Source organism: Ursus arctos, unplaced genomic scaffold, assembly GCF_023065955.2.
Source record: "Ursus arctos isolate Adak ecotype North America unplaced genomic scaffold, UrsArc2.0 scaffold_20, whole genome shotgun sequence".
Classification (NCBI taxonomy): Eukaryota; Metazoa; Chordata; class Mammalia; order Carnivora; family Ursidae; genus Ursus; species Ursus arctos.
Genome location: NW_026622875.1, coordinates 56,551,718 through 56,579,004, shown reverse-complemented (window position 1 = coordinate 56,579,004; position 27,287 = coordinate 56,551,718). Strand labels below are relative to the sequence as shown.

Below are 27,287 nucleotides of genomic sequence, written 5' to 3'. Positions count from 1 at the left end.
TTAAAATGTCCATGCTACCCAGAGCAACCTACACTTTCAATGCTATCCCGATCAAAATACCGAGGACATTTTTCAAAGAACTGGAACAAACAGTCCTTAAATTTGTATGGAAACAGAAAAGGCCCCGAATCTCCAAGGAACTGTTGAAAAGGAAAAACAAAGCTGGGGGCATCACAATGCCGGATTTCGAGCTGTACTACAAAGCTGTGATCACAAAGACAGCATGGTACTGGCACAAAAACAGACACATAGACCAATGGAACAGAACAGAGAACCCAGAAATGGACCCTCAGCTCTTTGGGCAACTAATATTTGATAAAGCAGGAAAAAACATCCGGTGGGAAAAAGACAGTCTCTTCAATAAATGGTGCTGGTAAAATTGAATAGCTACATGCAAAAGAATGAAAATTGACCACTCTCTCACACCATACACAAAAATAAACTCCAAATGGATGAAATACCTCAATGTGAGACAGGAATCCATCAAAATTCTAGAGGAGAACATAGGCAGCAACCTCTACGACATAGGCCAAAGCAACCTTTTTCATGATACATCCCCAAAGGCAAGAGAAACAAAAGATAAAATGAATTTATGGGAGTTCATCAAGTTTAGAAGTTTCTGCACAGCCAAGGAAACAGTCAGAAAAACTAAGAGGCAGCCCGCAGAATGGGAGAATATATTTGCAAATGACACTACAGATAAAGGACTGGTATCCAAGATCTACAAAGAACTTCTCAAACTCAACACTCAAGAAACAAATAAACAAATGAAAAAATGGGCAGAAGATATGAACAGACACTTTTCCAATGAAGACATACAAATGGCTAACAGACACATGAAAAAATGTTCAAAATCATTAGCCACCAAGGAAATTCAAATCAAAACCACACTGAGATACCACCTTACACCAGTTAGAATGGCAAAAATAGACAAGGCAAGAAACAACAATTGTTGGAGAGGATGTGGAGAAAGGGGATCCCTCCTACATTGTTGGTGGGAATGCAAGTTGGTACAGCCACTCTGGAAAACCGTGTGGAGGTCCCTTAAAAAGTTAAAAATTGAGCTCCCCTATGATCCAGCCATTGCACTACTGGGTATTTACCCCAAAGATACAGACGTAGTAAAGAGAAGGGCCATAGGCACCCCAATGTTCATAGCAGCAATGTCCACAATAGCTAAATCGTGGAATGAGCCGAGATGCCCTTCAACAGATGACTGGATTAAGAAGTTGTGGTCCATATATACAATGGAATATTACTCAGCTATCAGAAAGAACGAGTTCTCAACATTTGCTGCAACATGGATGGCACTGGAGGAGATAATGCTAAGTGAAATAAGTCAAGCAGAGAAAGACAACTATCATATGATTTCTCTCATCTATGGAACATAAGAACTAGGATGATCAGTAGGGGAAGAAAGGGATAAAGAAAGGGGGGTAATCAGAAGGGGGAATGAAACATGAGAGACTATGGACTATGAGAAACAAACTGAGGGCTACAGAGGGGCGGGGGTGGGGGAATGGGATAGACCGGTGATGGGTAGTAAGGAGTGCACGTATTGCATGGTGCACTGGGTGTTATACACAACTAATGAATCATTGAGCCTTACATCGGAAACCGGGGATGTACTGTATGGTGACTAACATAATATAATAAAAAATCATTAAAATAAAAAAAAATAAATCAATGCTTTTAGCATTCAAATTAAATGAAGAAAATGTATATAGTAGGAAAGTGTGTTGTTCACTTGGTATTTAAGACAGGACCCTACCCCCCCTGGGATATCTGTCCAAGACAGTTCTAGATTGCAGTCCCAATTTACCTCAAGAAGAAACCACTCACCACACTCACACATAATGAAATTTCATTTTTTATGTTTTTTTAAGTTTATTTTTTTTTAAGTAATCTCTACACCCAACGTGGGGCTTGCATTTACAACCCCGAGATCAAGAGTCACACACTCTTCTGACTGAGCCAGCCAGGCACCCCTAATTTTTTATATTATTAAGAAAATTTATGCCATTTAACTGCAAAGATACTAATAAATGAGCTAAAAATGGATAAGAAATGAGGAATAATACTTGAGAGGCATATGATCATCCAAGAATAAAGATGGGAAACAGATGAAATATGCAGCCATGCTCTAACCAACATCCATTATTCAGCATAAAATGATCCTAAAAGCACACTTGAAAAGCCAGAATTACTAAATAATGCAAAGCACCTTGACATACAATGCAACAGCACAACCTGTTTTGTTTTTGCAGCAATATCTTAGGAAGTCATAAAATCTAAATGTCCCCACCCAACGATACGGTAGGTGATCCAAACGACACGCCCCACTGCACATTTTCAACAGCAAGACATCAAAACAAACACAACACTGAAAAGAAACTGTTATGATAACTGATTCGAAAAAAAAATATTTTGAAGTTTGAAAATTAAAGCACACTATAAAGACAAAAATTTTGAAATGAATTTAGGAAAGACTAGCTGTTTCAAATTTGATTCATAAACAGTTTTCGAGGCAGACAGCCAAGTTACACTTAATATATATCTAATCATTTATGAGTAAGATTTGCCAGGAAAAGCTCATTTACCACAGAAAGTAGCTTTATAACTTCAGAGTTAGCTCAGAATTAGTCTCCAAAGAATCACCAACAGCAAAATTGAAAAAACTAGAAAATGCATCCTTAATGATTTTCTTTCTTTTTTTTTTTTTTTTTTAAAGATTTTATTTATTTATTTGACAGAGAGAAAGACAGCCAGCGAGAAAGGGAACACAAGCAGGGGAAGTGGGAGAGGAAGAAGCAGGCTCCCAGTGGAGGAGCCTGATGTGGGGCTCGATCCCAGATCGCTGGGATCACGCCCTGAGCCGAAGGCAGACGCTTAAGGACTGCGCCACCCAGGCGCCCCCATCCTTAATGATTTTCAAACACGGAGCACAAAGCATGTTGTGAAGAGAAATTTTTTTTTTTTTTTTTTTTTTTTTTTTGGGTGCAGAGACTTTACGTAGCAGGTTTTAGAAGGTTTCTGTCAAAAATAAAGAGAAAAAAGTTTCTGTACTAACTTGAATTTAAATAAACAAGTTTCTGTATTTAAAGTACTGGTTTTCAGTTGTACAGAAAAATTATACATTCACTGTCCACTTTGTAATCATAGGGTAAAATCACTACTGAGCAATGACCAATAAAGGCTATTAATACTTAGAAATGGGACAATGGATTCTCCCAATGAAAATAAAATGTTTCTAAATACAAGTCTGAACATTAAATCATGGTTTGTAGATTTAGAGAGAACTTAGAAAAAGGCTATTATAGGTTAAGAGTTAGGTGTTTTCTGTCTGCTTTTTTGGTGAGTAGGCAATTTCCTAAAAAGGTTGGGGGGGGGCACCTGGGTGGCTCAGTGGGCAAAGTGTCTGACTCTTGGTTTAGGCTCAATTCATGATCTCAGGGTCCTAGGATCAAGCCCAGCAGTGGGCTCTGTGCTCAGTGCTAAATCAGCTTGTCCCTCTCTTTCTTCTCCTCCCCCCACCCCACTTAAATAAATAAAATCTTAAAAAAAAAGTTAAAAAAAAGGTTCACATGGCAGTAGAGTAAAAAGATTTATCACGTAGGCCTATGGTAGCCACTACGCCACAGGTGACTACTGCAAATTGAGACGCATTTTAAGTGTAAAGTATGCACTGGATTTTCAAGATTTGGTACAAAGAATGCAAAGTATCTCAATACTTTTCTATATTGATTAGGAGTTGAAATTATTAAAATTAATCTTCCTTTGTTTCTTTTTGCTTTTTTAAAAGTAAAACACAATCTGATAGTGTCTTTTACAGTTTACTACTAGAAAATGTAAAATTATATCCGTGGTTCATATTGTATTTCTATTGAACTGTGCTGATCTAAGCCACTACAAGGCAAAAATGCTTTTAAGTTAACATGACACTGTCAGAGAAGGCAGTCTGCACAAGGATTAGGAAGGTTGCCCTGTCTGAAATCTGTATTCAAATCTTGATTCTGGCACTGACTACCTGTGTGAGCATGGGCATGTTATTTCACCTTCCTGAGTCTGTGTCCTCATCTTGTAAATAATACAGATGGTTCAAGAGCTGCCTCTTCTATGAAAAAAGTTTAATGTGAATTAGCTTATGTGCAATTGGTGAATAGGGGAAAGGTGTTACATCCTATGCAGTTTTTTTCCCAGCACGTTAAAGGTTTGGAGTGATCAGAGGTGGTCATTCTACGATTACAAAGGCTTCAGCCATATGTAAAGACCTTAATGACAAACCCTGAAAATCCTCCAGTGGTTCCTTTGCTTTAAGAAGCTGATGGTTAGTGGCTTCAAGTATCCCTGCATTTTTCACATCAAGCAATCTGGAAAGCTGTTAGTGTAGAGGAAAAAGCTGGAGACTTCCACATGTCTTGTTTTGAGTGGTGTGTATGGTTTCTTCATAAACCCTGTTATTTTAGTGTATTATCCTGCATAATGTCAGGATTTCCAGGAATGTGTATATGTCACTACAGCAGAAACACCTGCATAATATGTACTGTCACCCCAAACTGCCCTTTAATTCAAAATTTAAAAATTTTCATTAGCTGAGAGAATACCTGGAGCTAACACTATGCTATAGTCTGGTAGACAGAAGTAGTTTAGTCAGAAACTTTATTGTAGAAAATGTCAATTCAGTAAATATTTTATTGACCTTTATCAAAAGAGAAGAATTACAATTCTAATACTAGCAATAAAGACTAACAAATTTAATACAAATGAAACAACAATATTGGTATCATCATTTGTCTAGTCATGGTCTAGACTGAAGTTATTTGCACTGTGTGTTTAAGAAAAAATGCTGAAAGACACATATAAAATGCTATAAATATTCATTACACTGTATTTCTAAAAGCTGAAATGTAATCTAGAATATTATAATTATTTTTTAGTTCTATGGATATGGGATCCCACATTAGACTTTTTTAAAAAAAATTTTGTTTATTTATTTGAGAGAGAGCAAGAGCAGAGGGAGGGGCAGAGGGAGAGGCAGACTCCTCACTGAGCAGGGAGCCTCATACAGGACTCAACCCCAGTATCCCAGGACCCTGACCTGAGCCGAAGGCAGACTGAGCCACCCCCGGGCCTGCCCCCCCACACTAGACTTTTGTACATGTTCTAAGGAGTATATTATGTATAAAAGTAGGGGCTATCTGTCTCAGGATTTTTGTGAAACTTAAATATAATAATAATAATAATAATAATAATAATAATAATAATAGGCCAAGAACCCAACTTCAGGGGCTCCTGGGTGGCTCAGTCGTTAAGCATCTGCCTTCGGCTTAGATCATGATCCCAGGGTGCTGGGATCGAGCCCTGCATCAGGCTCTCTGCTCAGCGGGAAGCCTGCTTCTCCCTCTCCCACTCCCCCTGCTTGTGTTCCTTCTCGCTGTGTCTCTCTCTGTCAAATAAATACAATCTTTAAAAAGAAAAATAAATAAATAATAAAAAAAAGAAACCAACTTCATTACTCTAGCCAGAAATAAACAGGCCCCAGGGAAAACAAAATCATAAGGGGCCTGACTGATAACTGCAATGTCAACTTTTAAATTTACTATGAGAAGTGTGATTGCTAACAAGACAAGAAGATTTAGATCTGTGTTTCTTTCCCTTATAGGACTTAGCTACCGAGAAAGTCAAAATGACTTTTAGCAGATTGAAAATCCACTGCTTCAGAGTAGAGTTGGGTGCTCCCACTTGCTAGTGAGAAACAGTCTAAAAGCCTGGGGCACCCAGGTCAACTGCAAGGTTCTTGTCTCCAGACAAATTTTTACATGGGTGGTTCTTACACAAATTCCATGTAGCCTACTATTCTTCCATTTGGAAAAGGCCTTAGGATGCTATAAAATAACTAACTCTTCAGACTTGGGAGGCACTATGGGTCCTTAATTCACCTAATTTATCAACAGGCATTTACAAAGTGCTTATGTGCCAGGCTCTGTGCAAAGTACTGGGAACAAAAAAAACATTAAACCAATCCCACTTGTCCAAAAATGCAGTTTAGGAAAGATGGAGGGAGTGGGAAAATAAACAACGATAATTATAAAATATGATTAATGAAATCATACAGCCATGCACTGAGTATTATGGGGAAACACTCTGGTACAATACCTAGACTGGGGTTGGGGGGCGGATCTGGAAGGTCTTTTCCAAGGAGATGGAGAACTCTGGATTGAAGCTGGAAGATGAGGAAGGTCACAATTCATTTACAAACCGTCTTAAATGGCCACTGTCATCCATTTAATAGTGATGTTAGCTTTTATTTCATAAAATGAAAATTTCTGATTTTAACCTAAACTCTGTGCTGAGGCATTAAATCTATGCAGTTTCAAATCAAATCTAGGAGAAAGACAAAGAGGTATCTAATTTGGTGGAAAAGCCAAATTATGGGTTGTTTAAAGAAAAACGGTTTTGCTTACCTCTGACAGATACAGAAATAGTAACAGTGTTTGTAAATAAAGGTCCTAGGACTGGTCTTTGGACATTTGGCACAATTTTTATTTGAAAGTAACTTATTTTAACAAAGTTTAATATCCTCAGGCCACTCCCATTTAAACTGCGACTTACCTTAGTAACTATACTGCAGGGATTTTAAAAGCAGTTCGTTCCGTCAAGGAGAAATAAAAGCAGGCAATTTTTCACTGCTTTTAAGTTGACTACTTCTCAGGGAAGCGAAAAAGGCAAAGAAAAAGCAAAGCAGGGCGTCCTATTAAATAAATTAATAAATTATAGCAAGAGCAAAGTACCTAGGTTCTTTAGCTTCCTTCCTAAATCTTTTGCTATTATGCTATAATCACAACACTTCTATGATCAAAGTAAGGACTTCGGGGACACATCATAGTTGGAAACAAACCTGTCTTTGGTTTCTCATTTCAAAACAAGTTAAAACAGATGCTGGGCGTACTCCGGGCCCTGGCATCGCCTCAGTTCAAAAGTTACTACGTCGACCTAAGGTGACTCCGCACGCTGCCCACCCAGACCCCTCTTTCTGCGCTGAGCAGCCCCAAGACACCACTAGAGCCCCCCCGCTCCTGCTCCTTACAGTTCCGGCCAGCGTCCAGCCCCGTGGGATCCCTCGGACCTGCGCCACCTCCCACCCCTTAACAGGAGGAAGGACTGTCGCTCCCTAGGGCTGGGCAGGGACGCATGCGCACCGGGGCACCAGCCCTGCTAACTGGCGCGCGCCGCAGGGCCCGGCGTTCCCACCTGCCTTTGTCCCACTGCACCGGCCGACAGGTTACCGTCGGCAGTGATCGCGGAGCCGCTGCCCCTGAAATCCCAGTCGGGCACGCAACCGCTCGCGCTTCCCTCCGGCGCAGGTCGCGGCGGGTCGCTCGAGGGGAGCCCGGCGCGCTACCGGCGCCGAGCTTGCGCTCTCATTGGCTGACGCGTGCCCAGCCTTCCTCCCTGAGCGCCTGCGCGCAGCCGGACGCCGGGGGAGGGGGGGGCGGGGGGAAGGCTAGCGGTCCCCAGCCCCGCGCTGACAGCAGTGCCCAGGTGACCTGGCTGCTGTCCCCGCTCCCCTTGCCCCTCCGCCTTCTTACCGACCGGCCGGGAGGGGGCTGCGCGGAACGCTTTGGGAGACGCGAATGAGCACTCCGAGACGTAACAAGCTAGGCCGGCGGGCGTCAGAAAATGACTGGGCGGCAGGTGGCGGAGCCTGACCGGAACCGGGTGGACAGGACGGGGAGCGGAGGGTGACCGAGCACGCGCTGGAGCCTGGAGAAGGGGGAACGCGCGCATGCGCCGGGCCACCCCACGTCCCCCACCCGGGCGCCGAGGGAGGGGGTGAAGCTGCCCTTGAGAATGGCCCGCGCGCGGCGCTTTCGGAGATGAAGCCTTTGGTCCGCTCTCAGTTGAGAGCTCCAGATTTTAAAGTATGCCCTTTGGTGTCCTTACAGAAATATAGCTAATTCTTAAACATTTTTCTCCAGTTTACATTTTGTTTTTGACTTTGGTCCCTTCGAGATCTTGCTATTTTCAAACCTTAAGCATTCCCTCCGCCCCGCGTTTTAAACTATTCATCTTGGGTTTTAGCTGAGTTTGCTCTTGTGGCTTTGATTATCCTTAGGAACCGCCACAAATGAAATTAGGCGAACGCAACAACCGCTCTTTCCCTACCTTTCGGCACTGTTGAGAGAGGGGGGAAAAAGGCGCCTCCATTTGTTCCATCCCTGAAGCCTCTTGCTCTTGACAGTTTGGTCACTCGTGATCCATTCCATCCAATCCCATTTTTTCCGTAAAAGCTTAATTTACCATCTTTTCTCATTTTAATCTTTTCATATGCATCCTGGCCACCAGCATCTAAATGCTCTCATATTTCTCTAATTCTTTTCTTCGGTTTTCAGTTTCCATCTATAGGAAGGACTAATTTGTAAGTGTCCACTTACCATTCTCTTCACTTATCCTCAAAGGCGCCTCAAACTGATGGTAGTAATCTCCAAACCTATTTTCTAGGTGCCGCATTTAAGTAATGGCAATTATTGTCACCGGGTTTCTTCATACTAGAGAAGTGAGCGTTTTTCTTTACATCTCTTCTCACTTCCCATATCCCGTTCTGATAGTATTCATTTCACATTTCATCATATGATAATAGGCATTTTGCTAAGTGCTAGGATTTAACTTTTAGTCTTGGGAGGGTGTAGACTTATTCCAGTGATGCTATTATCATATTTTGAGAACTTTAAGAAATACTTTCAGTTCCCTTAGTCATGACTTACTCTTTTATTACTCACTTTATTCAGACTTTTTCTCTAAATGATTTTAAATTATGTTTTAAAGTATCAAATTAAGGATTGAGAATGATCACCTTGGAGAGTGACTTTATGGATCCGGAGGAGGACTTGAGAAAAGCAGTTTTAACTTCCTAAGGTGGTTAGGAACAGTCCTTGTTAGAGTATTTTGGTTGTGGTATATTTGTTTAAAATACTGTTTTCTTTAGTCATACCTAATGTAACAAATTATAAATTTTCAAAATACATACATTCTAAGATACACTAAAGGGAAATTATTCAGAGGATAAATATCTAAAAATTTTTGGTGTAACTCAGAAGGTGCTCTAGAATTTGTTTGAATCGTTTTTCAATAGTATTTACTATTCTAGATTACAGATGTAGAGTAGGATTTAGACTGTACTGTGTATAAACTTCTTTCATACCCTAAACGTTTATCTGAAAACTCCAGTTACCTGCTCACCTACTTTCCCCTTTATGTTTCCCTCTTATTAAATGCTGTACAATATTCAGTTTGTGATTTTCCACTGTTTAGATTTCAGAATAAATAGAGATTTACCATACTTAGGTTTCCTTAAGTTAAAGAGAAATCAAAAAGTAATTTGAAAAATCACTTTTCAGTGTGGATAAAACCATTTGCATATTTCAATCCAAATTTTTAGTGTTTGGAAACTATTAACTTACTATAAACCAATAAAGGGCAAAAGGTGAATATAGTGAAAACTGTATTTTTATTGCCTTTTATTTTCAACAATGATTACTTGAACTTAAAAAAAAACCTTTATTTAACTAATGGTTACTGAAAAGCCAAACCTTTCCAGCCCACTTCATATTCTCTTTCAACCATTTCAGGGCAGAACAATGTTCCAGACTATAAACCTGTTCCTTATTAACATTGACGGTCATGTGCTTAATGAAGAGCTTTGGATCTGATATACGAGCAGCCATAATTAATCTTTCCACTGCGGCTTGATAATCATCCTTGTTCCGAGATTTGCTTTCTTCACATCTACAAAGTGAACAACTCACAAAGTCAGAAACTATAGTTTCTTCAAAAGAGTCATTTATATTTACTGGTACTAAGCTATGAGTCTTTTTCCTGTATTCTTCTAATAGTGGCTTTCAAATTTTTTCAAACAAGATACATAGTAAAAAAGACATTTTATACTGTGACCCAGCATATACACTCATACGTAAAGATGGAAGTTTCACAAAACAAGACTGACCCTTAAGACAATGTACTCTAACTTCTGTCTTTTTTTTTTTAAGATTTTATTTATTTATTTGACAGAGAGAGAAAGAGAGAGAGAGAGAGAAAACAAGCAGGGGAGGAGTAGGCGCAGGGAGAGGTAGGCTCCCTGCTGAGCAAGAAGCCCAATGTGGGACTCAATTTCAGGACCCTGGGATTATGACCTGAGCTGAAAGCAGTCACTTAACTGACTGAGCCACCCAGGCTCCCTGTCTTTTATTTTTTAATAACGTGGTTGCAGGGGTGTCTGGGTGGCACCACTGGTTAAGCTTTTCAGGCCCTCATCTCAGGGTCCTAAGATTGAGCCCTGCATCTCACTCTGCACTCAGCAGAGTCTGCTTAAGACTTCCTTTCCTTCTCCCTTTGCCCCTCCCTCATGTGTGCTTGCTCTCTCTCAAATAAATAAATCTTAAAAAAAAAATAATAATGTGGTTGCAATACCCTAAATTGATTTCACCACACAAGTGTGCTATAACCCACAGTTTGAAAAACACTGATCTGGAACATGGTTAATAACCTCTCTCTTTGTATTTTTAAAGTTGATAATTGCATAACTATTCACTGTAATGTATACAAAAATACTGAATTTAATCAAATTTGGAGTTATAAACAGTCACGTTTTAGCTTGATATTAGTGATAAGCATATACATAACAGGTAGCTAACATTTGGTAACAGAATTGTAGCTAATACCTTTACTAAATTTCCAGGGTTTTTTTCAGTTTTAAGATTATTCACTAAAGTGCTAGAATTTACTTTTCTAATAACTTTTGTAGCAGTCTCCAAATTTCATAAAATTCATAAAATTCTATGACTGTTTATCCTAAGGGACAGGGAGTAGGAAGTATCTAAAACAGAGATGTGGCTGTTATATTAGGCATCAGTTGTTTGTGTTCACTGTATCCTGTTCTTGGCACACGTAGGGCCCAACAGCAAGACGCAAGAATGAGTCTACCTGCATTAACACCTTAGTGTGGTGCACAGAGTACTGCAAGCGAGGATTTCACCTAAATCACCAAGTTGAACCAGTGGTCAAGAGAGGAAGGATTGCTCAGGTGCCTTCTACTACATTCTGGCTTAGAAAGTGGTGCCTAAAATCTGGTAGACTGGGCATATGCCAACTAGGTGCAGTTTTTGGAAGTCTGAAGATGAGTCAAGTTTTCCCTGAGAGAGGTTAGTGTAACAAGGCAGATCTCAGTATATAATAATAATAGAGAAAATCATATTGACAAAGTTAAAGATTTAGGCATGTCACTAGTTATGCACTGAGGTCACAAATACCCCCCAAATTCAAAAATGAATAAAAAGGCTGCATATATGTGGGGAATGGAAAGCTCTGAGAAAATCAAACCCTCTTTAGGAAGTTGGGGAGCCCAAATGCTTTGTGCCACTTATAGTGCACACAGTTGTAAACAAGGAGGCCCTCGGAAAAGAACAGAGCCTATAATTTTTAAAAAAGCTAATTTTAGTGGGTTTTTAAAAAGTTGTGGACCTGAAATAAATTATTTCCTGGGGGGCCTGGGTGGCTCAGTCAGTTAAGTGTCCGACTCTTGACCTCAGCTCAGGTCTTGATCTCAGGGTTGTGAGTTCAAGCCCAGCATGGGGCCTACTTAAAAAAAATATTTCTTCCCCTTAAGTATGGGCTAGGTTAAATGACTCGCTATCACACAGGGAATTAAGCAGAAATGACAGTGTATGTATTTGGACAGTGGTTATTAGATGACAATTCTTCCTGGGTCTCTGCATTTCTAGAAGTTTTGAGAGCAGAGACACTACCTCTTGTTCTGCATTTTAAGGATGTTTATATAGTGGACCACCTTGAAAGACAAAGATAGGGTCTTCTGAAGCAAAGGGTAGGTCTGCTTATAGCCTTACAAGACGGAGATGGCATTTCCCTGCAGAGCAACAGCGCAGGCATGCTTATCATTCATTATAACAGATTTAGGTCCCCTAAAGTTCAAGATTACTCTTCTGTAACAGAACCAGAGCATGTGCAGGTATCTAGCTGGGCCCATCTGTAGGACTTGGGGAGCAAAACAAGAGATACAAATATGCAGATAATCATACTGCTTGCTGTACCATAAGTAATAACATTTTCTGTCTCCAATTCAAGAATCTTGCGTCTTATGCTAGGATCTAGGAAACTGTGTCAGACTGATTGCAAATAGAGTGAAATTGAGAGCCTTCACAGTTCTTGATATAGGTTATAAAAGGCACTGTAGCTTCCTCCTTGCCCTTTCTCTCTTGGATCACTCACTGAGAGATGTTAGCTGTCCTGTCATGAAGACACTCAAGGAACTGAGGATTATTGGCAACAGGCATGTTAGTGAACCATATAGAAAATGGATCCTCCAGCCTCAGTCAAGCCATCAGGTAGGTGACCTCAACTCCTGACCAACTACCTCAAAGATCCTGAGCCAGAACCATATTGCTAAGCTACCCCAAAATTCCTGACCCACAGAAAGTAAAATAATATTTGCTGTTTTAAGCTGTTTGGGATAATTTATACGCAGTAATAGGTAACTGAAAGAATATCCAATCTGATTATGTGGCTTAACACCAGTAAACTGAAGCAAAAATCTTGTCAAGAAACTCTAAAACAGGAGACCCATGAGATCTTTATTAGCTTCCCGGATAGGCTAGTAAGAAATTGGAGTGGTATAAGCCTAAATTCTGGGACCTTGAACAATATTAACTGAAGAGATACCAGTCTGGTCCAACAGCTACATTATAATATTATGCATTTATAACAATGTTTTTAAATCTAGGAACTAGGCTGATGGCTTTATTTTCAACAGAATTCTTTACTGAACCAACTAAACTATCACATATTTCCCTTTTCGACCTGATTTTTAGATCTTTTGTGTTGATCAGAAAGATAAGTAACTTTTAGATACCTATCTAAAAACTATCTGTATATAAGAAAGACTGATACTTAAAGAGGGTCCATTTCTTTGAACATCTGATAGCATCTTTGAAGTTGTTAATATGTTTATTAAATGCTACTAGCTTGTTTGGTTTTAAGTCTCAAACAGATCAAATCCTTTTTCAATTTAAATGTTACCAAAGTTTGTAAATACATACATATACTAATGTGTGTGTGTGTGAATATATACATATACGTATGTGTATATGTATATATATACATATACACATATATGCACATATGTGTTTGTATGTATATATAAAATATAATATTCATTATAAAATATAAGATACATAAAAACCTTTACATTACAGGTCAGGTATAGGGAGCCATGATCTGCTTTTAGCATGCAGTTAGAAGTTACATCAACCAACCTTTTCAAAACTATCTGCAGTATCTGTGTAGAAGTTCCAGGACTCTGAATACTACTAGCATTAGATACCAGGAAGATTTCAATAGCTAAAAGCATTTCAATCTCAGATAAATAAGAAGGAATCAGTAGAAGTTTTCGGTATAAATTTCCCTCCAATGGTGGGTAGCAACCCAATGAGAGAGCACCTGGAAATCAAATAATAGATCAAACTTTACTAAAACCCCAACAGGTGAAAAGCTAGACATCCACAGGTTATAATTACTTACATTACAGAATGATTCTTCACATCAGCAGGTTTATTATACAAATTATATGGTGGTGAGCTTATCCTAGTACATTTGATACTATTCTTTGTAAAATACTTCTTAAACATTAAACGTGAAGTAAGAAATATATTTTAAAAACTCTCCTAAAAATTACTTTTAAGCCTCATTGTGGCAACTGCCCATTTATTTCAAGCCATAGTCAATACAACATAATTTCAGAATAACTAAAAAACCAGAAATAGTGACTTGGGTTTTGTTTTAATGGGATCTGGTCTAATAGCATCTACATATATTTGTAATTATTGTCTATCCTGAATTATGAATACAAAATGTAGAAACAAAGTAGAAATTATAATTTGAAGATTTTTCTGTCACACAGATATTATACTATTTTTGGGCACTTTATAGTGCTGTTATAGTTTGTGTAGTAAACATTTGCTGCTCTACTCTATGTCTGACATTGAGCTAATAAGCACTATTTAGATATAAGAATAAATAAAATACATATCCTTCCTGTAGGTGCTCAGTGTGTTGTAGGTGCTCACCAATTCATGTTCTAAAAATTTTACTTTTCAAGAAAAGAGATTTAATTTTCAAACTGTTTAGGTGCTTATTACAAATGATATATAGGGAAATCCACTTAAGTCCTAAGATACCCAACCTGTACATGGACAATATTATACTGCCATGTTTTACTGAAGCCTATTTAAATCTGTTTGTAAAATTTGTTTAAAATGTTTTGTTAAGATAAGTTCTTTAAGTAATCTACTGTGGATGATGATGGTTCATCTTTGAGGACTTACTATGTGCCAGGAACCTGTGTTAAACTGTTAAATTTTAACTGACAGTTTACTACCTTTGAAATCAGGTACAGTGACTCCCACATTATAGGTAAAGAGGCTTTGGGAATCACCCCAGCCTTCTGACTCCACAGATTTTGGATTCCTAAATACTAGGCAGTCCCATCTCCCTTGGTCACTTCCAGGACTAACACTATCAACTCATTAACTTTCCTAGCTATTGATAGGTATAATTTACATACATTCTTGTTTTACTTTGCTGACCAGACGAGGAAAACAAAAAAAACCAAACTGAATAGAAATTTACCATCATGAACTTTTTCCCCCTAAAAGCAAATATGAAAAGAAAAATATTCCCATTTGGTTTTAGGGGGCAAAATCTAATGGAAAGACACACTAATAATATCTCCCTTCCTGACTTTTCAGCTCTGAGAGAAAATCAGTATTTTTAGGACTAGGTAGAGCAAATCAGGAGCATGAGGCAGGCCACTTTACTGTCCCTGGACTGTTTCCTTTTGATTAGGTTGAAAACAAAAAGCAAAGCAAAGCCATAAAGAAAGTGAAAGACAATTCACAGAGTGGAAAAAAAAAAACCCTGAAATTCATGACTGCATATATATATATGTGTGTGTGTGTGTGTGTGTGTGTGTGTGTGTGTGTCTATCGATATGTATATTATGTGCATGTGTATATGTATATGTATAGATGTGTGTACTCTTACAACTCAATAATAAACCCAATCAAAAAATGTACAGAGAAAAAAATGGGTAAAGGATTTAACAGACATTTCTCCACGAAGATATACAAATGGCCATTAAGCACATGAAAAGGTGTTCAACATCATTAGTCATTAGGATTATGAAAAATCAAAACCACAATGAAATACCACTTTATATCCACCAAGAAAGCTAAAATAAAAAACAGAGTGTAATAAGTGTTGGTGAAGATGTGAAGAAACTGGAAATCTCAAACTCAGGTGGTGGGTATATAAACATAAAATGATGCAGCTTCTTTGGAAAAATAGACCAGCTATTTCTCAAAAAGCTAAAAACAGATTTACCAAATGAGCCAGCAATTCTGCTCCGAAGAGAAATAAAAATATATGTCCACACAAAAACTTGTACGTGAATGTTTGCAGCAGTGTTATTCATGATAGATGGATAAATAAATTCCATATAATGGAATACTATTCGGCAATAAGAAGGCATAAAGTATTGATACATGCTACAACATGGATGAACCTTGAAAATATTATGCTAAGTGTAAGAAGCTAATCATAAAAAACTACACACTGAATTATTTCACTTATGTGAAATGCCCGGAATGTACAAATCCACAGAAATAGAGTAGATTAGTTGTTGTCTAGGGCTGGATCAGTAGGAGGCATCTAGGGAATGCTAATGTATTCAGGGTTTCTTTTTCTGGAGGTTCTGAAGATATTCTAAAATTAGGTCGTGATGATGGCTGCACAATTCTGTGAGTATAATAAAAACTAATGCACTGTCCACTTTAAATGGGTGAATTTTATGGTACGTGAAGTTAATTCTATAAAGCTGTATAAAATATTTTTTAAAAAAGGCAAAACAAAGGCATTGGCACCACAGTTTTAACAGTGTCTTGATGAAAAAGCCATTAGCCCAGAATCAAGTACTATTAGACTGATTATAAGGCACTGAAAGGCTTTCCTAGGGTGTTAACTGTGTGAAGATAAACCTAAAGAAAGATCCAATGATATTTTAAATGTCAAACTGTCAGGAAATAACATGTTTTGAAGACTGATCAGTGATTGTAAATTACTCATTTCATTCTATAACTCAGGTACATCAAAAAACAAACAAAACAAAACAAAACAAAAATATAGGCACCTGGGTGGCTCAGTTGGCTAAGCATCTGCCTGCCTTCGGTTCAGGTCATGATCCCGGGGTCCTGGGATCGAGCCCTGCATCCAGCTCCCTGCTCAGCGGCAGCGGCAGGAAATCTACTTCTCCCTCTCCTTCTGCCCCTCCCCCTGCTTGTGCTCTCTCTCTTTTTATAAATAAATAAAATCTTTGAAAAAAACCCAAAAATACTCTGTCCTATACCTCACCTGCATTAAGTCCCAGAAGTTCACTGCATATGAAACTAGGCATAGATGTGTTTAGATAAGAGGAAAAGTGCTAGTGAAATTGTACCTAAGCATGAACTGTTTCAACACTACTAAAAAAGAAAACTCTAAAAATAAATTATGATTAGGGCTGGAAGAATTTGGGGGGAAAATGGGGAATGACTGCTAATGGATATGGAGTTTCTTTCTGGCATGATGAAATGTTTTAAATGGACTGTGGTGATGTCTGCACAAGTGTGCATATCTTACCACCACTATAAATGGGTGAACTGTAATGGTATTTGAGTTATATCTCAATAAAGCTGTTAATAAAGAATTTTACGAGTTTTTAAGTTTAGGTGCTTTAATACAAAATCTTATTTCCAACTAAAGAATAGAGATTCATAGAAATTTCATTGAAATGTTTCCAGGTTTAGGTTTTGTTCCTGTGGCATATAAACACCTTCTAATAGCATGTTCCCCAAATTGCACAATTATTTGGAAAATAAATAACCCCATTAACACTGATTCTAAAAACGAAAATCAAGAAATTATAGCAAATAGTACATATATACTTTGTGTGTGATTTCTAGTAATCTGCAGGGAAATAGTGTAAGGAGTTGAAACATAACCACAAAATTGAAATGAGGTGTTTATGAACAAACAATTCTACCTTTCCTCTAAATTTCTGATCGTCCTTTAAAAAAACAAACAAACACCTCTGCTTTCAAAACTTATTTTGATTGACCCAGTGCATAATCTGTATACATGTAACTGAAATGAAATTTTTACCAAAAATACTTAACCTTACTACCTGTAATGTATGCTAATGTTTTCTTTCTTGTTTCATTGGGAAACAAAAGTTACCACTTGCTAAACTGATCACAGCTGGTAGTGTGAAAAACACTTCCAAGTTCAGAAAGGTTTTTGTGCTGGTGGGGACGGCTGGGATGTTTGGCAAATCTGACACAGTAGTGACACATAGTAGGCACTCAAATGTTTGTTATATACATGGCAGTTAAAGAAATGGAAATTTAAGAGTGCCTGGGTGACTCAGGTCATGATTGCAGGGTTGTGAGATCAAGCTCCTTATCAGGCTCCATGCATGGAGCCTGCTTAGGATTCTTTCTCTCCCTCTCCCTTGGCCCCTCCCCCTCTCACTCTTGCTCTCTCAAAAAAAAAAAAAAAAAAAGGAAGGAAGGAAGGAAGGAAGGAAGGAAGGAAGGAAGGACAGACAGACAAAAGAAAAATGGAAACAACACAAATTACTGCAGGAAGGCAGAAAAGAATTGTTTTCTGGAACTAGATTCTACACGAAATTATTTCCCAATTCAAATATCTGTGAGGTGGTTGGGACTAGAGAAGGCATTCGTTTTCCAGGCTTACTGGTTAGGGAGAAACAACTGTAAACAGATTAACAAAGTTCTATTACTAGGCACCATACAAGAAACTTATGTATCGTGTTTAGTAATGGCAGCCTCTGTACTTCCTATGTGGCCTGCTATAAAATATTCTAACTTACAAAGATCAGGGATATAGCAGGGATGAATATAATATATAAATATTCCTTAAACTTCATTCTACCCAGTTATTTTACTCCTATATATTTATAAGCTATGCCAAACTGGCTCAAATGCTGTCATTTATTTCCTTTGTGCACCCTCCAGTGGGCATACTAATGTGCAAAGAAATGAAGATACAGTAATTAGAAACAAGAGAAAGAACAGGTTTCAAAAGAGAGCACTAATCTGTGCAGACCACTATATTTGAATTTGTATCGACTGCTTTTTACTTATTTAAATGCCTAGTAATAAAAATTATACAAGGCTTCAGGGTTAGAAAATCAAAGTCAAAACTATAAAACATACAAAAATATATAAATATATATAAAATATATATTTTTAAAATGTAACTTACTTTTGTAGTGGGCTCTGGCTTTGAGCCATAAACAACTCCTTCCTAAAGAAGTAATTAATCTTCTAAGAAAGGATAAATCAATAGGGATGTTCTTTGAAATCATGAATTCTGCTACGGAGGATGACATACCAAGACTGTTACTTTCTATACAGGCATCTAGAAGTTTATTAAAAAGAAGGCTATACTGTGAGACCTCCACAGTTTCTGGAAAAAAAAAATAATGAAATCAATCCATCTTAGTCTCTCCATCTTCTCTCTCACTACTTTTCTCTCTGCTCCCCTTGGCACTTTGCTACCCACTATGGGAGTCACAGTCACTAAAATGCAATCATCTTATATATTCTCTAAAAAACGAATAAGCATTCAACAAAAGCAAACTGATTCATTTACTTTGTAACAAAGAATAAGAAAGGAAGTTTGACAACTACTGCAGAGGCTGCATTAACACCCATTTGTGACCCCACATGCGTCTTCATCTGCGGTGTCTCAAAATGAATGACTTGCACAGTTCTGCTTGCACTGTCTACAGTTCAGACCCCGGACTTAATTTCCCATTCCCCAAAATAAATCACCCCCTCATAATATTCTCTCAAATTAAAAACAAATCTTTTATTGGGTACTTCTAGTTCAATTCCTCACTTAGAAGAAAATAAAGTCACCTTGGAGACTGCCAAGTCTTTTATCCCCTATATTCAGTCAGTTCAATCTATAACCTAGACTCTGGTCTTTATCACTTTACCTGCAACATCATTTAGTGATTCAGGCCTTAGCAGGAAATTACTCTCCTTACCCTGTAGCCTCTTCCCAAACATCACCATCAGTGGGATTTTCCTATAACACTGACTCTGACTGATAAAGCACTGTGGGAGACCCTCAGGTTAGCATTCTGATGAAGTGGTAACCTGCTAATCTGAACCCACTGCTCAGCTCATTTTGACCCAGAGCTTTTGCTCATGCTTCCCTTAACATGGACTCTCTTCCTGTTCATACAAGACTTGAGCATTAGGATTCAAGAGCACTACCTACTCTTGCCCACATTAACATTCCCTTTATTTGAACTTGTCATTTGTTAATTTCTTCCATTTATTTCATGTTTCCCTATGTTCCAAGGTAATGGAAACTAAGCTCTATGTTTATATATATAGTAAGTAATAAAATAAAAAGTATTCTTCATTATTCTAATGAGATGAATTTTTAGCACATGAAGCTTGCTGGGGCATTACTGTTTGCTGCTGACCTGACAGGTAGGGAAAGGGGACTGATGAAAACAGTTGGGAACTGCTGACAACCCAAAGGTAAGCACTTCTGCTTTAAACAAAATAAAACAAAACAAAAATCAGAAAAGCATATTCAATTTTCAGAGAACACATTTTGCAGAAAACAATTTCATTAAAAATATATGCTCAACCTAAAAATAGGTGCAGAACTGTTTCTGATTTAAACAACAGATGGGGAAGCCTGGGTGGCTCAGTGGTTAAGCGTCTGCTTCAGCTCAGGTCATGATCCCAGGGTCCTGGGACTGGGTCTTGCGTTGGGCTCCTTGCTTGGTGGGGAGCCTGCTTCTCCCTCTGCCTGCCCCTCTCCCTGCTTGTGCTGACAGATAAATTTTAAAAAATCTTTAAAAAAAAATTAAAAGTAAAAAACACCAGATGGACAAGAGATTAAATAAAACTTTTAAAAAACATACCTTGAGAATTTTGAAAACCTGGTAGATTTTGCAAAACTTCAAATGTCTGTCTGTAAAGGTTTTTGGCTAAGATTTCATGTGCAATTGTACAGAGCAGATTATGTCGATTGAGTACATCCAGTCTATCACAAGGCCACAGTGGTGTATTGATGATCCATTCTGACTCTTCCAAAAAGAAAAAAGTACTAATACTTTATACTATGGAAATTACACTTAACAATATGATCACAACTGTTTTCAAATATGTTAAGTATCAAAACTTAAGTATGTGTTCAGAAAAGATAATGACTCAAATTTATTAGAAACTTATATAGTGACGATCACCATCCTAAGGAAATGCAAACTAATGAGGACTTTGTTATACATATTTTTAAATTAATTCTTCATTTTTCTAAGTGTACTAATCAGTTATTGATTCTGAAGTTAATGTTTATTTTTGCATGACAATGTTTCAATTATAGTATTTGTTATAATGTAAAATATTATTTGTGTGGACAAGTTTAACAATTTTACAATAAAGAATACATAATTTAGGGGCCCCTGGGTGGCTGAGTCAGTTAAGCATCTGACTCTTGATTTTGGCTCAGGTCATGATCTCAGGGTCGAGAGATGGAGCCCTGCATTGGGCTCTGCGCTCAGTGCAGAGTTGGCTTGAGGTTCTCTCCTTCCCCTCTGCCCCTCCCCCTGCTCGCGCACTCTCTCTCAAATAAATAAAGGGGAGCCTGGGTGATGCAGTCAGTTAAGCGTCAGACTCTTGGTTTCAGCTCAGGTTGTGATTTCAGGGTCATGAGACTGAACTCTGTGTTGGGCTCCACAATCAGTGTGGAGTATGATAAAGTTTCTCTCTCCCTCTGCCCCTTCCCACACTCATGCTCTCTCTCTCTCTAAAATAAATAAATAAATCTTTTAAAAATAAAATAAAATATATAAATAAAATCTTAAAAAAATACATAATTTAATTAGTTTAGGTATTTTGGAGAACAGCTTTCCCCCTCAATTTCTTAAACAATTTTTATTATAAAATATTTTATATGTACACAAGAATATCTAATGTAAGTTATACAAACATAATAAAGTTTTATGTACCCTTCATTCAGCTTAAAAAAAGAGAATATTACCTATAATGCTGAAGTTCCTTAATTTCTGCCCTGATTTGCACATTAAAAGCAATAGGAGGCTGTAATACAGAACACTGAGGTGCTAAAATATTAGATATATCAATATTTTATCATTTACCTAATTCCCTTCATCATCATACACAAGACACATAAATGAAACATTGTTACATAACACTCAAATCACATTTCCCTGTTCTTTTTTAACTGGACTAAGTGTAAGGAGTCATGTATTCTTTTTCTTTTGTGGCCTTCCCAGCACAGTGAATACAAAAAGTTACTAAAGAAAGCTTGGCAATTCATGTACACTATGGCAAAATAAAACCTTAATTACACAGCATAACTTTAAAACAGGACCTCGTTTCTAAATTACTAGGGCCCACTTGATTGATTCCTTGACTTCCCTTATAGTATGTGCTAGGCAATGTTTTACAAATATTGGTGCTTTATGACTATTAGCTCATTTAAACAGATACTTTCATTAATTTACTCCCAAATTTGCTTAAATTTTACTATACAGAGAAATTTAAATGAACTTATTATCTTCTGAAAGACTACATAAATCATCTGTTAAACGTAATCCCCATTTTCCCTCATAATTCCCAAAAGTAAAACACTAAATCACCGTACCTTATAAACTGACTTTTATTTTTATCAAGTAAATTCAATTATTTTTTGTTAAACATATATGTGGTAGATAGGTCATATTTATAAAAAGTAGACTATGTGGCCTTTCTCATAACAACTGCATTGCTCTTCTTTATTTAGTACTCATTTTTAAATTAATAAGGTAGAATAATGGTCCTATTTTTTGAAAGAATAGATGGTATTTTAGGAGATTAATTTCAAAATCTTACCAAATTGTGTAGTTATCTTAAAGAATCTGAGTAAGTTGGCCGTTTTATGTACCAAGGTTAACTGAGACTGGTAATTGAGAAGTCATTTGGAAATTAATAGCTTTTAACTAATCCACCACATTCACAACTCTACCACCGTTATGAAAATTTTATAAGAACTCTCATGAGTATTAAATTTTCAAAAATAAAAACGAGTTTACTCATATAAATACTAGTTTTATGGTGATAAAAGTTCTCATTACATTAATCATGTTTTTCTCTGTTCCACAGTTGGGAATATTTTCTACTTGTCTGAAAAATCTCAAAGTGCAAGCAAATTTTCTATAATATCAATTCTTTATCTATTTACTTTCCAACACATGCATATTCAGTCATTACTCATGCAAGATTTTGAATATAGGGTACTAAGAATATAAAGACTATTAAGATGGTCTGCAGTGAATGAATTTTCAGGCTAGTCAGTGAGATTACCAAATAACTATCCTTTACCATAGTGAATACTGCATATACCATAAGGAATATCTAAAGATACCTTTCTCCCTTTAATATATACATTTAATATAATCCCAATCAAATTTCCTATAGCACTGTATGAAAAACTGACTCAAAAAACTCTGGAATTCATCCAAAAGAATAAGCACTTGAGAGTGTATAATAGTTTTGGAGGAGAAGTGAAAATGATCTTGCCTAAATAGATATTATCACATATCCTAAAGCTACATTAACTAAAAAAAGTTTGTGGCTACCGCAGAAACAGAGATGCCTGGTAGAGAAAGCTAGTACAGAAACAGACCTAAGCAAATGCAAGAGTCTAATATCTGATAAAAGTGGCATTTCAAATAAGTGAGTAAAGGGTTAGTCGGGACGTTTTGGGGAAATAAAATTACATTCCTACCTCATATCAAAATTTAAAACTGGTAATGAACCAAAAATTCTGAAAAACATAGGGTAAATACATAATTTTGAGATACCTAAGGACTGCCTAAAGCATGATACAAAACAAAAAATAATAATAATTTAAAAAGCAGAAACAGACCCATAAATACTGAGAATAAACTGTTTGTGGTAGGGAGGGAATGGACAAAATATGTGAAGGAGAGTAGGAGATACAGGCTTCTAGTTATGGCATGAATAAGTCATGGGTATGAAAAGGTATAGCAGAGGGAATATAGTCAATGGTATTCTAATAGCACTATATGGTGACAGATGCTAGCTACGCTTGTAGTGAACATAAACATGATGTATAAAGATGTTGAGTCACTATGTTGTACACTTGAAACTAATGTAATATAGTGTGTCAGCTATACTAAAAAAAGGAATATTAAAAAAATAAAAAGTTATACAAAAAAAAGAATACTAACAAGATAAAAAGCAGTTTATGTTTAAGTAGAAAAAAAGTCAGGTGGGCAAAAGAAGAAAAACAAAAATGCAAAAATATAAAGTTAAAGGAAAATGAAAAGCTAAGAAAAATATTTGCAAATATCCAACAGATCAAGGACTACTATCTTTAATATTAATTAAGGCTAGTCAGTGAGATTACCAAAAAACTATATTATTAATAATAATGAATATTATTAAGATAGAACTATCATAATACTAAGGGCATAATTTACAGTATGGTATTTCCTAAGTGTGATATATATGCATCACTGATGGTAAGTACTTAATTGATTTTTAGGTTACATTATAATTTTAAATAATTCATTTGTGTATTACAAAAATTATAAAAATAAAACAGCACGTTAGTATAAAAACCAGAATAAACTGATGATTTCATAGACGAAATCTATCATTGTTTAGGATGAGACCAAGCTAACTGATTTACTTTTAAAATAATGTTTATATTTTGGGGCACCTAGGTGGCTCAGTCAGTTAAGCATCCAACTCTTGATTTCAGCTCAGATCATTATCTCAGAGTCCTGGGATCAAGCCCCACGTTGGACTCCATGCTCAGCAGGGAGTCTGCTTGAGATTTCTCTCTCTCCTTCTCCCTCTATCCCTGTTGACTCATGTGCACTCTCTAAAATAAATAAATCTTTAAAAAAATAATGTTTATTTTTAAAATATAAATGATCACTATAAAAAATTAAAGCAAAACAGAAAAGTACAAAGAAGACATTAACAAAAATCTAATATTCCATCACTGAAAATGACCAGTGCTCACATTTGATTAAAATAATTTGGGAAAGAGAGTTAATGACCTAAATAGTGGCTATGCCTACATAGGTAGATATAAGTGAAACAGTTATATGAAAACAGAGACTGAAGAAAATGGCCTTGCCTAACACAACATTGTGCTGAACATAACCATCCACTGATTTAAAATGAAATGAAACAGTTTTTCTTAAATACTAACATTGTTTATATGCTTATATTAACACTGCAGTGACAGTCACAAGTCTAGGTATTCAGGCTAACCTGTATGTTAAATTTCCTACTACAAAAAGATTAACACTTTTCTAAACAAACAAACCAAAAGAAACACACACACACACACACACACACACACACACACGCTTTAAACAATTGCAGCCTACCACAGTAGAGATGGACCGTGAGAGCATTATGCTAAGTGAAATAAATGACAAAGAGAAAGACAAATACTGTATGATCTCATATGTGGATTCTTAAAAAAAACAAAAACTCCTAGGGCTTCCTGGGTGGCTCAGTAGGTTAAGCATCTGCCTTTGGCTCGGGTCATGATCCCAGGGACCTGGGACTGAGCCCCACATCAGGCTCCCTGTTCAGTGGGGAGTCTGGTTGTCCCTTTCTCTCTCCCTCTGCTTGTGCACTCTTTTTCACATAAATAAATAAAATCTTTAACACACACACACACACTCCTAGAAAAAGAGATCAGATTGGTGGTTACCAGAGGGTGGGGGTAGGGAAATGGATGAAAGTGGCCAAAAGGCACAAACTTCCAATTATAATACTGGGGATATAATATACAACATGGTGACTATAGTTAACTGTAGGACATACAGGAAAGTTGTTGAGAGTAGATCCTAAGAGTTCTCATCAAGGGAAAAAAAAAACATTTTTTTTCCTTTTTTTTTGTATCTATATGAGATGATGGATATGAGCTAAACTTACTGTACTAATCGATTCACAATATATATGTCATTAAGCAATACTCCTTAAACTTATACAGTAGTGTATGTCAATTATATCTCAACAAAACTAGGAAAAAAATCTAAAACAAAAACTCCTCCATACATTTCCTCCCTAGGAAGTTGTAAAGATAGTTAAAGGAAGAAAATCCATTAAGTAATGCATAATAAAAAGGGTAATACTTATAGCACTGGTTAACAAACTAAGGGAATGACTTGAAGAAGTGTGGTTTAGGGACACAAGGGGAGGTCTGAGAAGTCCCCATGTGAGAGAGCTGTAGGGTAGTGGTCTTCAAAGTGAGGTGCCCACACCAGCAGCAGCATCAGCAACATCTGAGAACTTGTAAGAGAGGCAAATTCTCAGGACCCATCCCAGACTTAATGAATCAGAAAATCTGGGAATGGGCCAAGCAATCTGTGTTTTAACAATCTTCCAGTGTATTCTGATGGTCAGCTTTGAGAACCACTGTCTTGGATTTATAAAAACAAGATCGGAATCACCATTTTCCTCAAGTGGCTGACTAAGTTAGATCCAGGTCTGTTTGTGTGGTTTGTGCTTTGCCTCTACTTGCAATTTTATAGAGTCCATTTAGAGGAAAGACTACAGAAATAACAGTACTGGTATAAGGCTTAAAAATATGGACTTTGCAATCAGACAGACCTGGATCGGAATTCGTGCTTCATACTTATTTGTTGTGTGATCTACCCTGAACCTCAGTGTCTTCATCTTGGGATACCTTCACCTACCTCATGGGGTTAGTGTTGATTAAATGAGATGACACAAGTAACACACTTAGCACAATGCTTTAGTATATAGCGAATACTCACATTCTTAATAATGAAGAGAAAGACTAAAATCTGAAAACAGACTAAGAACACGAACTACTAATTCACGAAAAAGTAAGTACAAATAGAAAAAAAAGGAGAGTTAAATTTTCTAATAAGCAATTAAATGCAAAGTAAAGAAGTAAATATCAGTTTTTCCCTATCAAACTAGCAAAGAGATAAGAAAAATAATATTCAAAAAATAATATTGGTGAGGGTGTTTCATAACATGCATCTTCACACACTGGTAAGACTATGATTACTATAACCTTTCTACAGGTGTAGGGTACTTTTGTATTCCACTTGCTCAGATAAGACCTGGAATGGAAAGTACTAATAGCCAAATTAGGGTTTGTATACCTGAAATGCACCAGATTGTCTGATAACTAAAGCCATAATATTGGGTACTAACAGTTGGACTGTTTATATACACTTGTGACTCCTTAAAAGGACAATGTCTGTATAGAAGAGATACCTATGTAATAGTTCTCCAGGATTTTCTCACAAAGGGAGGCTTTCTAATAAACTTAAAATAACTTGATGCAAATCTGAATGGGAATAAGGGCAAATTTACCTATATTTTACCAAAAAGCTTTATCCTATATCCTTATTCTTTAACCCAGCAATTCCATCAGTATTATCCTAAGGATGTAATATTAGTGGGGATATTTAGCAGGGATTATTGTTTTTCATAGACATCTGAAAACAAGCTAGACCAAGAAAAGTGGATCCACAGAAATATTTATATATCTATATTTATATAAATATATGTTACTTCATAAGATAGAAAACCATGCATCCCAGTAAATGATGTTGTAGAAGAATATTCCTTTCCACAGAAAGACGTCCATAGAAAGACTGTTTCCTGAAAAAAAAATTGTGAGGTACAAAAAGAGTATGTATAGTAACATTAAAGCAGTTAACAGTCATTTCTGGGTGGACCTGAATAAGGAAGTTCTATTATCAGTTTTTCTTATCTACCTTTTCTTATTTCTTGATAATTAATATGTGTTACTTACATTAAGACAATAAACTTTTTCTTCATTAAAAAAAAAGGTTATTTTGAAAAGACATCTCCCCCTCAAATCCTTCTGTTCTTGGTTCATACCTACCTATTTTTATTTCATATTTTCTTGGGTTTTTTTCTTTAGGACTATGGTGTCTTCCTTTATTGTTTTGAGGATTTAATCTATATCATTAAACTCCTTATTAGAAGATGGCTCTAATACTTAGAATTTCTCAGGAATACATTCTTCTGTTCATTGAGTTTGTAGGCAATCCTTGATAACTGTTTTGATCACAT

General features: G+C 36.8%; 2 protein-coding genes across 15 annotated transcripts in view; both read right to left on the bottom strand.

Moving 5' to 3' along the window:
* The window catches only part of TCAIM (T cell activation inhibitor, mitochondrial), a 70,270-nt gene extending 62,518 nt beyond the window's left edge, over positions 1-7,752 (bottom strand). The window contains exons 1-3 of one of the 14 annotated variants that reach the window (XM_044383215.3): positions 7,590-7,608; positions 6,613-6,751; positions 6,157-6,223 (exon numbers count right to left, since the gene is read on the bottom strand). The gene's annotated coding sequence lies outside the window, so the exon portion shown is untranslated. Of the gene's footprint in view, positions 1-6,156; positions 6,224-6,612; positions 6,752-7,087; positions 7,206-7,251; positions 7,424-7,589 lie in introns of those variants that run through there. The other 13 variants (XM_044383213.3, XM_044383216.3, XM_044383214.3 and 10 more) reach the window with 13 other exon arrangements.
* A 1,767-nt stretch (positions 7,753-9,519) lies between these two features.
* Positions 9,520-27,287, bottom strand: part of TOPAZ1 (testis and ovary specific TOPAZ 1) — a 129,348-nt gene continuing 111,580 nt past the window's right edge. Inside the window, exons 18-21 of the mRNA XM_057316080.1 lie at positions 20,078-20,242; positions 18,391-18,594; positions 13,326-13,509; positions 9,520-9,786 (exon numbers count right to left, since the gene is read on the bottom strand). Coding sequence (XP_057172063.1) covers positions 9,567-9,786; positions 13,326-13,509; positions 18,391-18,594; positions 20,078-20,242 — 773 coding nt within the window. The 3' untranslated portion in view covers positions 9,520-9,566. The remainder of the gene's footprint in view (positions 9,787-13,325; positions 13,510-18,390; positions 18,595-20,077; positions 20,243-27,287) is intronic.